We start from the raw sequence: 12,545 nt of genomic DNA, 5'->3' as shown, positions 1-12,545 counted from the left end.
TTCATAGCATCAGCCATGCTGGTTCGAAGCGTGGTTAGCGAAGTTCAGGCCATAACCAGCCTGTTCATTCCAAAACAACTCCAAACAATATTACTGTCAAAACTTGGAGGCCTTTTGTTCAAATCCATTTCCCAAATGCCTCTCCTCATTGACGAATATGATGCGTACTCCATTAATGAGCTGTATGAAGCTCAAGGTTTCCAATGCTCCACGAGACAATGAGGTTTTGGTAACCATAAGCAAAGGTAAAATGTTTGCAAAAAGAGTAATTGAGATCAGTTTACACAATGAATGAATGGAAAAGGTACTAAGCCGTTTCTTGTCATATATAATGGAGAGATCAAAAGCATCAAAGAAGAAAAATGAGATGGTGGAACTTTTTTCACTTGGAAACTTTTGTGGAGACAACGGTGGAGCATGGGGATCAACCAGTCTCGACCATCCAGCAACTTTTGATAAATTGGCAAGGGATCCCACACTCAATAAAGAGTTAATAGAGGACTTGGACAGATTTGTTCGAAGAAGAGATTTCTACGAAAGGGTTGGAAAAGCATGGAAACATGGGTACTTGCTATATCGCCATCCAGGAACAGGTAAGTCAAGCTTGATTGCTGCTATGGCCAACTACCTAAAATTTAATGTCTATGACGTGGAACTTGCTAGTCTGCACACCAATTCAGAGCTTCGATGTTTGTTAGTTTCAACCAGAAATCGATCAATACTTGTGATTGAGGCTATTGATTGCAGCATTGAGCTCCATGATAGGCTAGCTGTGTCTGGGGGATATGGAGAATATGAGCAGGGTAACAACCAGGTGAGATTAATACAAGATTAAGTTGTTTCATTCATAACTAATGATTAATGTTTTTAGACACTTGATTAATCCACTTTCAAATTTTCATTCTATTACAAAAGTCATTGTTAAGAGGAATTCAAGATCATTAGTGGACAGGGTTTTGGAAAAACCATAAAAGCAATTTTAACAAGCAAAATTTTAACTATAGTCTGCGGTTAAGGGTTTGCAGAGTATTATGTAAAGATCTTACCATCACACAAGGTACATGTTCCTTCTGTTACTTGGATAGTTGGATGCCTTCTTACTGCTTGCTTCTTAAAGCTATCAAAAAATTAAATGAATCATTAAATTGACAAGAACTGCAATGGACATGATTTTTCATTACATAATAAAGCTGTACCAGTCCCATACATTACTAACCTGTTGTTGATTCTATCATCGTGACAGTTGACTTTATCAGGGTTTCTTAATTTCATTGATGGGATATGGTCAAGCTGTGGTGAAGAGAGGATAATAGTCTTTACAACCAATCACAGAGACAAGTTAGACCCTGCTTTGTTCAGGCCAGGCCGCATGGACATGCACATCCATATGTCCTACTGCACTCCTAGTCCTAGTGGATTCGGGATCCTTGCTTCCAACTATCTATGCGTCACTAGCCATAATTTGTTCACTGCAATTGATGAACTAATGATGGAAGCGGAGGTAACTCCAGCAAAGGTTGCAGAAGAGATAATGAAAAGTGAAGATGCTGATAGTGCCCTCGGAGGGCTCATTCAGCTCCTTCAGAACAAGAAATTCGGATCTAAAAAATTTGATTATTACTATGAAGCATAGACACGAACACGCAATACAAATACGATACTATACGGATATAATAATATAATTTTTAAAAGATGAAGACATAGATACAGTACGACATGACAATAAAAGAATTTTTATATAATTTTTTATAAATATTTAATGTAAATATAAATAAAATAAAATTGTATTTCATTAGAAAAATAATCCAAAATTCCAAAAGGTAAAAGGTGATTAAATGGGGGCGGTTGCATGTAAGCTCAAAGATATAAAAAAAGGTTGAAAATCATTGGAAAACCAAGACACCGCGTTTTGAAGACGTCTAAAACTTATTAAAAAAAAAACACTAAAAAACAAATCTTTTTCACAAACGTCAAAAACTCAAATCAAATTCAGAGGCAATTCTTTCTTCTCAAAGTCTCATTAAAAATTTAAAACCCATAACTTTGTTTCCTCCTTCAACCGCTCTCCATTTATTTTGTTGATTATATTTGTTGCAACCGAGACCAACACGTGGTCTAACCTTTACCTCATGACTCATTCCACATTCACCGTCGACCTTTGAGATCCACAACAGCTTTCAGTTCTTTAGCTGAGAGGAAAGAACACAGTGACACAGAAATACATCGTGCAATTGGTTTGCTTGACATGGTGGACAAATTGGTAAATTGCTAAAATGCACAAATAGCCGTGTCCGGATGTGTCACCCGCCGTGTCGGAGGCATGTTCCGACGTGTCCAATTTTTTTGTTTTTTTTATTTGGACCGACATCTCCGATACATGTCCGGCCGTGTCGGAAACGTGTCCGTATCGAACAAGTGTACACCAAGGCACACGGTGTGTCCGTGCTTCCCTCATTCTGAGGATGGAGAAGCAAATTTTGCAGAGGAAAATGAAAGCAATGAATGTGACAGGGAAGATGGAAAAAAGAGGAAGGCCAGCAGGGGGAGAGTTGCTGAAATTGATGCAAGTAATAAGATAAAAAAGAAGCCAAAATGAGACAAGAGTGACCATCAATGATTTTGCTTGGAAGAAGATGTTAGGGTTTTCTATAATTTTATCCACTCATAAATAGCACACAACCCTTCATTCACGTAAGTGTTGACTTGTTTATCACCCTTTGGTTTCCAATCAAGAATAGTGGCACTGAAGTCTGAAAGTTTTGATGATTCTAAGCAAATAAATTTTAAGCTTTCTTTTTAGCATTTGACTCTTGCAAATTAGAAATAGATGATCCGACTATAGCTTTCTGCCCAGTTTCTTCCAAATGCAAGTTTGGCTGTTGATGCTAAAGCTACCAGTCCCATCTTGGGCATTTGAATGATTGAATCCACAACCGTGCGCAAATTCGTTTATAGGACATGAAAAAAACCAACTAAAATTATGAAAGTTACATTAAACGCGTAAAGTCCAACTGATATTGGCCTGGAAAATAAGGGAACATATCCTCCTAAATCAGGAACTCCAAAAACTGAACCAAAGGTGTAGCTAAGAGACTGTTGAAGTTAATGGCTGAGCCTTGCTTCATAGTTTCTTTGTTGAATTTTTTACTTTCTTTCAACATAAGTTGGAGTGCGCAAAAGCTTTATACACTGTTGGTGGCAACAGATGCTCAGAATTCCAAGCATCACCACCAGAACTAAGACTGAACAAGTACGCTGTAATACTTGTATAGAATTACAAAACCAAGTCCATTCTTCTTATCAAAGTGCATTCAACTTTTGCACATAACATATGGTTCATCATGTTGAATTAACATGACTTCCTACTCATTATTCATCACACGTGAAAAGTAACGAAAACTACATTGCTTTGATGAAATTAAACTGAAACGGAGATGGCATTTTAGCGAAAAAAAAAAAAGTTGGCTGAAAAGAGAAAACAAACAAAACAAAATGGTGGAAATCGGTCAAAGGATCAAAATCCCCATATCAACGCCCACCGTGGGGCTCGAACCCACGACCACAAGGTTAAGAGCCTTGCGCTCTACCGACTGAGCTAGACGGGCCAGTTAAGTTTTCAGTCTAAAGATAATATAAAATCAAAAAAGTGGTAAATTTATTCCCCCCTACTCCTAACTACTTTTTTTTTTTTCTCTATTTTACAGATTAGTGATTAGTTATTTAGTTATAAAAGAAATGGTAATTTTCACAAACGAACCTGGGGGGCACCTAACCTGCATCGTCTGACAATTTACAGGATTCCATATTTGACACATAATGAGCTACCATCTGTAAATTGAATGTTAAATCTGTACCTACCTCGTAATCATTGGTGTTGGTAGTCCATAATATAAATATTCAAGTGGAGCAACTGCCTGCCAGGCTTTTTGAAGATGAATTTAACCCTCAATTATGGCATACGTGCTGATGGTACATGTATTCCTACCCACAAGTGGAGAAAACGCAAAAATCCATAGATTACAAAGGGCCTGTACATTTTTTGCTTCTCTATGATTTCCGAAAAGAAATAGATAAATACTGTCCATCGGAACAGGACATGAGAAATAGAGAAGAAGATACAAGGCAAATTTACAATAGCTTGCCACGCTTTAACACTGGTAAACAGAGTAGCTCTTGCTCTTCCACAGAAAGCTGAAGGCTTTTCCCATTTTTCTTCTTGATACCGATTTACAAAATGGCTTGGATTCTCGGGCTGGGACTGGAGCAGCCATGGGATCCTGACTGCTTTCTACTCTCTGGTGTATGCCTGTAGGCGGATGATCTTGTTGCCGCTGCTCCCGGAAGAGCATCAGAAGTTTTTGCGACTTCTCCCTCCCTCTTGTTGTCCCGTTTACTGAAATTGACACCAATGCAGGAATCACACCTTCTTGTAGGACCATTTGACTACATTTCTCATTTCCGTTACAAAGAAGTAGAAGGCATGAAACAGCTTGCTCTTGCTCAATCAATTCGCCAGCATCCAAAACTGATGCCAGACCACTTATGAGACCAGAAGCTGATACCATCTCAGCTTTTCCTGTTTGACTTGAAGCTAAATTTAGCAAAACTGCGATGGATTTCTCTGTCCAGGCGTGGTCACCCGAGACCACAAGCGACAGAAGGCCATTGACTATGCCAGCAGAAAGAAGGCTCGGAATATTGGAGTGCACGGTAGATAGGTTGTAAAGAGTGTGAAGGGCATCAAGCTTGCATTGAGGATCATTTTCAGCTCCAAGTAGCTGGACTAAAAATGGGACAGCCTTACTTGAGCCTATGATAGACTTGGCTTGCTCAAGGCAAGAAAGATTAAGATAGAGAGCAGTTGCCGATTGATGGGCATTGGAGTTGGAAAGCATACCCTCCAGCAATAGAATCACTCCAGCTGCTAACATCAATTCCTTGTTCCTGATTTTTTTATTTAAAAAAGAGAGAGAGAGGAGAAAGAAGACTAAATAAGGTTGTTCAGCTTAATAATTACATATATAATGTCAATCAATCATAAGGAAAAACAGTGTTAAAATGAAAGATATGACAACGTTCTTTCCCCCTCCTTTTCATTTTTTGCTGTACCCTTTAATGAATCAAAGAGTAGCAGCAAATTGCCAAAGGCTAAGATAAAAAGATAACTTGTATCGCTTACAAATATTCATGTCTGGATTTAACAACACAAAAACCATAAAACATTAGTAACAAACCTGTTATTGTTGACAGCAAGGTTAAAGAGAGCCATTGCCCCAATTTCCTGAGCCATTGCATTCCCTTCATGCACAGCAGACTCTAGAAATTGCAATAATCCTTCAACAAAGCCATTAGCCCCCATAAAAATCCTGGCTTCCTCATCATCTTTCAGCAAAAGCCTTATTTGTTCCACAACTTTGCACCTTTTACTTGAGTTCTCTTCTTCATTCAAGACTGATAGGAAATCCCGATATCTTTCTAGCACATTAAGCTCAGAAACTTCCTCCTGTGGACATGGAGATTGATTTTCAGCCTCATCTCCTTCCACTTCCTCAATGGTACCACTCTCCTCTAAAGGAACCACCTTAGCCCCCTTTAAGTTGCATGAACTGACACTATCCATTGATTTTGAATTTGCAGTTTCAGACTCAGACAAGGCCAGTCTCCAGTAGTTAAGATCAAGAGACTCTGGGGGACCATCGGGAATAGGAACTCCATTCTGTTCACACCAACTAGCAATGAGACCCTTAACACAGTAATTAGGAGTCAAACAGAGATGTGGAAGCTTCTGTTGAGTCTTTGGGCAGGTGTCATGCCCATCACTAAACCATTTCTCAATGCAGATCCTTTCATATGTCTGTCCAGAGGCAATTATAACTGGATCATACATAAGCTGCAATGATATTGGACATCGTAATTCTTCAGGTGGAAGGGCTATCTGCCCAAATCTCCTAATATTTGGCTTGAAATTGAAAGAACTGAGCTTTGATAGCTGCCGCTCAAATGCTTGGCCATTACTACCAGCCCCTCCATCCTCAAGAGAGCCCAGAACAGTGGGGGAACAAGGTGTTGAACCCTGCGAGTCATTGTCATCTGAAACCTCACTTCGAAATAACTTGGAGTATTTTCTCATGAGATGTAAAAGATAAGCCACAATAGATTCCTTCCTCTTGTCCTCCTCTGCACGAGCTCTTTCTATCAGCTTCTTGAGAGCCCTTCTTTCACTTAGGGCTGCTCTAGAAGAAGTGATACCAAGTCTAGAAGCAGCCTGGTGAAAGGACCCAAGCTCATTGTTGTCATTACAATCATCAAATTTTCTCCCATGCTGGAGTAGTGTAATTATTTCATCACCAACTTGCTTCTCAGATGGATCAAGTGTGAAAACAGTCCCCTCAAGTTCACTTACAATCTCTAAAATCTGAGGCCAATCAAGTAATCAAGAATACTGTGAGTATACAGACAAAGTAACAGCTACTACAGGGTTTCACATTGGAAGGATCGTAATGCAGGTAACTCCAACATAACCTTGACATGACATATTTCCTAAAAAAAAATTTTGAAAAATTTCTTGATTTGAACCAAAAGCATTAGGAGTTATAAAGATTCACTGAGATGATGTAGATAAAACACTAGCAGCAGATAAACAAGAAATGAAACTGCTTGCAAAAAAAAAAAACCTTATTTATTTAAACAGCCAAAAATTTAAGTACTCTTTTCAATCTCAAACCAGGAAGGGGGGAATCATTACCTGACATCCAATGGACTGTGGAACTATATCTTCTACACGCCTAAGACTATCAATAAGAGCATATTTTCCCTTCTCAAATTTTAAAAGAACAGAATCTCCAGTAATTGCCTACATGAGAAGAAAAATACCATTACTAAACATCTCTAAGAGAGAAAAAAAAAACATGGTGGAAAACAACTACAACATTGAAAAATCATTCAGTGAATGTAACAAACAAAAGAATGTATCAAACAGAAGTAAAAGCCACTACTCTAGGAATACACACCGAGTATAAATACAATTATGCACACATATATCCTCAGTGCGTCTGTCTGAGTGCACAAAAGAAACCCTTACCAAGTAAAGTTTACTACATGTTGAACAATGTTCGAGAACAATTTTGGCCTTCTCTAGAGCTATATGCAATGAGCATAAAGCCTGAATGCCAGATTTGCTCCGAGGCCTTGCTGCTTCCAAAGAAGGGAATATCGACAAGACTTTGCAATAAATTGCTGAAAGTGTCTTGCACATTTCTCCATGTAACTGCATAAAAAAAAATTCAGAAAAGAAGTAAGAAAACTATGAACATTAAACACTTTTTTGTCTTCTTTGTTCTAAAATAAAAAATGCAGCAAGATTCAACCATTACAGCTGCCCAAAAACAAAAGGCCTTTGATTTTAAGAAAAACAGTTAAAATATTATAAACTTAAAGATGGATTGATGCCAACAAAAGGATTACGCAACAAGTACATTCACCAAATAAAAAACTAACTAGCAGGAATATCCCCATTTTGATGAAGTTAATTAGAATTTTTTTAAAAAATAAAAGCAAATGTAGATAATGCCAGTCCAATACTTTAATTCTAACACATCCACATGCTACCAAATTCATACCTTGGCATCACTAGCTGCAAATAGGTTCTCTTCAACCTCAGAAATATCCATAATTTAGCATTCACTGCAGGAAACCACTAAAATGCCAATCTACATCAACTGAAATGCAAGAGTAAATGGAACAAAGTCAGATAGGTTATAAACTAACCGCTTAAAAAATATTTTAAAACACAACACAAAGTTCAAATTACATGGATAACACTAAAGTTTTATTCCCTTAACATAACAATCTTGAAAACCCTTTTTCTTTCTCTTCGACACAAAAATTTGTTACCAACCAGGCATCACGAATACCAATAAAAAATTTCTCAACCCCTCTGTGGTTGAATTGCAAATCAAGCTTTATGTTCTTCAATTTTCTTAAAAAGATGCACCACGACAAAGCAAATGACTTATTAGTCTCAGTTCCATAGTTCCTTCTTTATACAAACAATATAAGTAATATTCAGAAAAAAGTCACAGTTCTCAAACATTTCCTCTTCCATATGCGTCGTATGAAAAATAAAGATCACAGACGTGAAATGAGTAAGGAAAAGACTTCCATATAAAAGAAATATTCCAGGCAATTTGAGAATTCTTGAATAAGCTATTGATCTGACCATCATTGCGAATTCAAAATAATGAAAAACAAAATTCTATATGGAAGACAAATGGAATTGCAGATTTTTTTATTTTGATTTTGATTTTGATTTAGACATTTCACCGAACATCTGAAGGCCGAACGAGGAAAGAAGATTTCCTATAAGAAATAAAAAAAACATATGATTGGATTTAAACAATTTGATTTAGACATCTCATCAAATAAAAAAAACCTGAAAATTCAACATTCTCAACAGAAGAAAAGAAACAGTTAAATCAAAATAGTATTGTTAAAGGGGAAAAAAAAAAGAAAGAAAGAATCTGAGATTGTTTGGAAGATGACCTTGTGAAAGCCCAGGGATCTTAACCGATACAAGACACTAAAATCACCATCAACATTCCAAAAACAGGGCAAAACCAGAAACCCACAAACATAGTAACAAATAAAAGACTAAGCCAAGTAAAACAAACCAACCAATAACAAAAAAAAAACGCGAATTTTCCTACGGAGATTGCGAAAAAACAGAAATAACTGACACCACCAAACACAAACACGAAATTGCTAAAACAAAATTTAAAAAAAAAAAACCCTTCCTTTTTTAAAACTCCCGTAAGGCTAGAAAAAACTTTTTTTTTTTGAAGAAAATTGAAATGGAATTGAATCTGAGTCAGGGTTTGAAATAAAAAGAAAAAAAATACCGGGAAAAACGGAGGTAGTCAGGGAGGCTTCATATAAAAGAGCATTTAGAGAAAAAATGAAGAGCCAAACAGGGAATTAGGATTCCGATGATCCCATCTCATTGTTCATTCAAAATTTCGCTGTCCGAAGTAGCGAATTTCTCGGAGTAAAGAGAAGAGAAGGAGAGAGACGAATGGGGTGTTTGATGATTGGAAGTGGTAGTAAATGAAAAGGAATTTTTGGCATTTTTTTTATTTTAAGCGGGATAAAAAAAAAAAAAAAAACCAACTGTCAGAGTGCAGAGTGAATTTATTTTGTAACGTTCAATAATTGTTTAATTAAGAAGAAATTAAAAAATCTTTTTTTGGAAATTTGCGAAGGGGTTTTGGGATTTCTTCGTTTCTCTCCCTGGTTCGGCGGCCGACAATGGCCGACCTCCTCGTTTGTCTGTTAGCAGATCTGTCATAAATGCTCTCAAATGACTTAATTGTCCTTTCAACATCGTCATAACAGGAAGAGATGAAATGTCGGTAAAAAGAGTTAATAAGTAACAGATCATTGGATTAAAAAAATATCCATGGTTATTACACATTTACGGTGATGGGAGTGGATTTTTTTTATTTAATTTATTATTTTTAGAATATTTTTTTAAAAAAATTAATTTATTTTTTTCTCTTTCTAAATTAACACAATTGTAAATGGCTTTGAGAATTTCCTCTTTCACATAAAAGCGTTAAGGTATATAAATATCAATTATATAAAATTTTAGATTTGTTGAAATTATCATGTTTTAAGGAATGATATATATATGTTTTGTCTCTTTATAAAAAACAAAATAAAAATTTTAGATAAAATTTATTTAATTATTTTATCTACTAAAATAAGAGATGAAATAGTAGGTTTGAATTTTTATTTTATATGTTTTTTAAAATTTTTTAATTATTAATTACAAAGTTAAAGACTTGTTTATTATCTTAATTGACTTTGATTAAAGAAATATTATGCAATATTAATACTATTTTTTTATTATAATAAGCTTTAAGTGTTCATATAAAAGAAACTTGAATGAAGGGTTCTTCTTTTTTATTATTCAATAAAGCTTTAACTAAAAAAATATTAGATTTTTTTATTATAATTGAAGTTCGAGGATTAAGTTAATTTTAAGTTTAAATTTAAAAATAGAATTTAGTTAGTAAAATTATTTAGATATGAAGCTGAAAATTATTTTTTATTTTTTTATAATCTTCTAATTAATTCAAAATCAATAAAAAAACTATTTTATTAATTAATTCCAATTTGAGAAAAAAACAATCATGCAAAGTAACAACTAATCACTAAACAAAGATTGAGGGGTATTTTGGGGAAAAAGAAAATAACTTTGATATCATTGGCGGCAGAAATGTTTCCATGCAGGAGTACGGAGGCAGGAATCTCTTATTCTGTTTTGATTATAATAATGCATGGGCCCGCCCTCCCGCCAGTCCACGTGGATATTTATAACCACCAATTTTAACTGACCCCCCAAAAATTTATTTACCTACCACTCAGATCCGACATTCACGGAATTCACTGTTGTTCTTTCCTTTTTTTTGACCGCAGCCCCAATCAACGGTGAAAAACCGTCATCTCATAGTTCACATCAAACAGAACCAAGTCTAAACTGACGCGCAATCCACACCACGTGCCGTGCAAATTGCCCATGGCCACGCTTTGAAACTCAGGAGCGTGGCAGTCACGCCCTATTCTCGATGTAAAAATAGTACACTTCCTACAGTACTTGTCGGATGAGATGCACGTGTCAAATGTTTGGTGGATATTCCGTCGAATAAGACGGTCAGACCTGTGGCAGAAAACAGTTTCATTTCTATGCACGTGAATCCAAAAACTCTTCTCTGTCTCTTCGTTTGGTTGAAAATTGGAATTTTGGACCATCATCTTGTCGAATTTTAGTTCTTCGAAATGAAAAGTCCACAGATATTTTTGTCCGTCGCATCTCATTAGAAGTACGCTTTTAATCGATTTAATGATTCGTGCATTTATATTATATAAAATAGTAAAATTTATATATTAATATTATATTTTATATAAAAATTATATATTATAATTTGTATTAATATAAAAAAATAAAATATTTTTTATTTTATTAAATTTATATATAATAATTAATATAAAATTTTAAATTATATTATTTTCGTATTTTATTTTTGAATTATATTCGTATTATATTTTAAATTATTAAATTCAATTTTTAGTTACTTAAGTTTGAATTATATAAAATTATTTTTTTATAAATTTATTACATTTAAAATAAATAAATATGTTTAGAAGAATAAAAAAGATATATTAAACATTATACACAATTTAAAAATTTTTATTACTTAAAAAAAATAAAGTGAGATGCTTAAAAATTTTTTAATTTCCTTAAAATTTTCATAAAGTAGAAATATTTACTTGATGCAAGTGTGTTTGAATTCGAACGACTAAATATTCATTGTTTATGATTTTTTTTTATTTTAGATGAAAATTTAGTTAGGACTTTTGATCCAAGAAGTTGAAAGAACCTAAGCTAATAAACACAGTTTGGTACATGTCACGTGGGGCAAAAATTGATGTGATAATTTGGCCTTTCCATCTTGCCCTTGGAGCCAAGCATCTCATTAAATAACATTCGAGATCAGATGCTTTGGCTTGCCTTGCTTTTCATCTTGCCCTTCCATACAAGGCACGTTAGTACTACGTATATTTAATATGAGGAGAATAGGTGCATGCACCCTCTATTTTTGTTTGCTTTTACTTGACTAAACCTACCAAAAAAAAAACTTATTATTAAGCTTTGTGAACTCATCAAGTTGATATTTGAGATTAGAGCTTGTAATTTTAAACACAACCCCATTAAAATTACATATAATCAAGCTTATGTTTATGTTATAAACATGTTAATATGTTTATGATACACTAATTTCATATCACAATCATGCTAATTAAAAAGCTTAACATAAATACCTACATCTAACTTGTTTAATTGATCATATTATTATACCAAGATGAATAGCAAGATTAGTTTAATTCATTTACGATGCATGTTTAATATAAATATATAAAGATTAGTGTAACCTTTTAACTATGATATTGACAATTAATTTTAAAGTCATAATTGTGTTAATCGTATAACATTAAAATATTAATAAAAAATTAATTTTTTGTTTAAATTGATTATTCCTTAAAAATATTTAAATAAATTAAATTTGTTAATCATTTTCAAATGAGTTTATCATGTTAAATCAAGTTGTATAAAATTTAATAAATGAATTATTCACAGTAATACTCGTAAACAAATATATGTTCATGTTTAAAAAATTATTTAATTAACTGTATCGTTTTCATGTTAATCTTGTAATTGATGATATCCTATATACCCGACGGCATCATTAAGAGATGTAAATATAAATTGTCGTAATTACATAGCATATAGTCATATATAGACTTAATTATAAGTTATTAATTTGTACGTAGTTCAAAAGTGAAGCATGTTTTTAACTTATTCACTAGCTAGGGTGTGTGATTTATTCAATGGAGACTGAAAATGCTATGTTTGTTTGTTTTCTTTTATGTTTTTTAATTGTAGTTAGTCCATTATGATGTAATATACAATAATTTGGAGAATTGGA

At 34.1% G+C, this 12,545-nt stretch overlaps 2 protein-coding genes and 1 non-coding gene across 5 annotated transcripts; 1 reads left to right on the top strand and 2 right to left on the bottom strand.

Annotated features, from left to right (window-relative positions):
- Positions 1–280: 280 nt before the first annotated feature.
- On the top strand, positions 281–3,846 carry LOC111281511 (AAA-ATPase At3g50940-like). The gene is made up of 2 exons (XM_089760701.1): positions 281–814; positions 1,244–3,846. The coding sequence occupies exons 1-2, from the start codon at positions 296–298 to the stop codon at positions 1,631–1,633; spliced, it is 909 nt and encodes a 302-aa protein (XP_089616827.1). The 5' UTR covers positions 281–295; the 3' UTR covers positions 1,634–3,846.
- On the bottom strand, positions 3,533–3,605 carry TRNAK-CUU (transfer RNA lysine (anticodon CUU)). The gene has a single exon. It is a non-coding gene; the product is annotated as a tRNA-Lys (tRNA).
- A 146-nt stretch (positions 3,847–3,992) lies between the features above and the next one.
- LOC111281941 (U-box domain-containing protein 6-like) lies at positions 3,993–9,313 on the bottom strand. 3 transcript variants are annotated; one of them, XM_022869761.2, is made up of 6 exons: positions 8,542–9,313; positions 7,620–7,718; positions 7,082–7,267; positions 6,746–6,853; positions 5,235–6,415; positions 3,993–4,944 (listed from the first exon to the last, which is right to left on the bottom strand). In XM_022869761.2, exons 2-6 carry the CDS (start codon positions 7,668–7,670, stop codon positions 4,149–4,151), a joined length of 2,322 nt encoding a protein of 773 aa, XP_022725496.1. In that variant the 5' UTR covers positions 7,671–7,718; positions 8,542–9,313; the 3' UTR covers positions 3,993–4,148. The 3 variants fall into 3 exon arrangements, with proteins under 3 accessions (XP_022725496.1, XP_089616821.1, XP_022725498.1); XM_089760695.1 differs by having other exon boundaries at positions 7,620–8,358; positions 8,898–9,248; XM_022869763.2 differs by having other exon boundaries at positions 8,898–9,248.
- Positions 9,314–12,545: the final 3,232 nt, after the last annotated feature.

This window comes from Durio zibethinus, chromosome 5 (genome assembly GCF_047325235.1).
Source record: "Durio zibethinus cultivar Kanyao isolate XHJ-2024 chromosome 5, ASM4732523v1, whole genome shotgun sequence".
Classification (NCBI taxonomy): domain Eukaryota; kingdom Viridiplantae; phylum Streptophyta; class Magnoliopsida; order Malvales; family Malvaceae; genus Durio; species Durio zibethinus.
Note: the sequence above shows the minus strand (reverse complement) of the source record. Positions and strands in the feature narration are given on the sequence as shown.

Bases quoted from the DNA above. Each gene is read 5' to 3' on its own strand.
- LOC111281511 (XM_089760701.1), top strand. From the start codon at position 296: ATGGAAAAGGTACTAAGCCGTTTCTTGTCATATATAATGGAGAGATCA. The intron at 815-1,243 runs GTGAGATTAATA...TCATCGTGACAG, and splicing joins ATGAGCAGGGTAACAACCAG to TTGACTTTATCAGGGTTTCT.
- LOC111281941 (XM_022869761.2), bottom strand. From the start codon at position 7,670: ATGGATATTTCTGAGGTTGAAGAGAACCTATTTGCAGCTAGTGATGCC. The intron at 7,268-7,619 runs GTATGAATTTGG...TTTTTTATGCAG, and splicing joins TTGCAGCTAGTGATGCCAAG to TTACATGGAGAAATGTGCAA. The intron at 6,854-7,081 runs GTAAGGGTTTCT...CTTCTCATGTAG, and splicing joins CATGTAGTAAACTTTACTTG to GCAATTACTGGAGATTCTGT.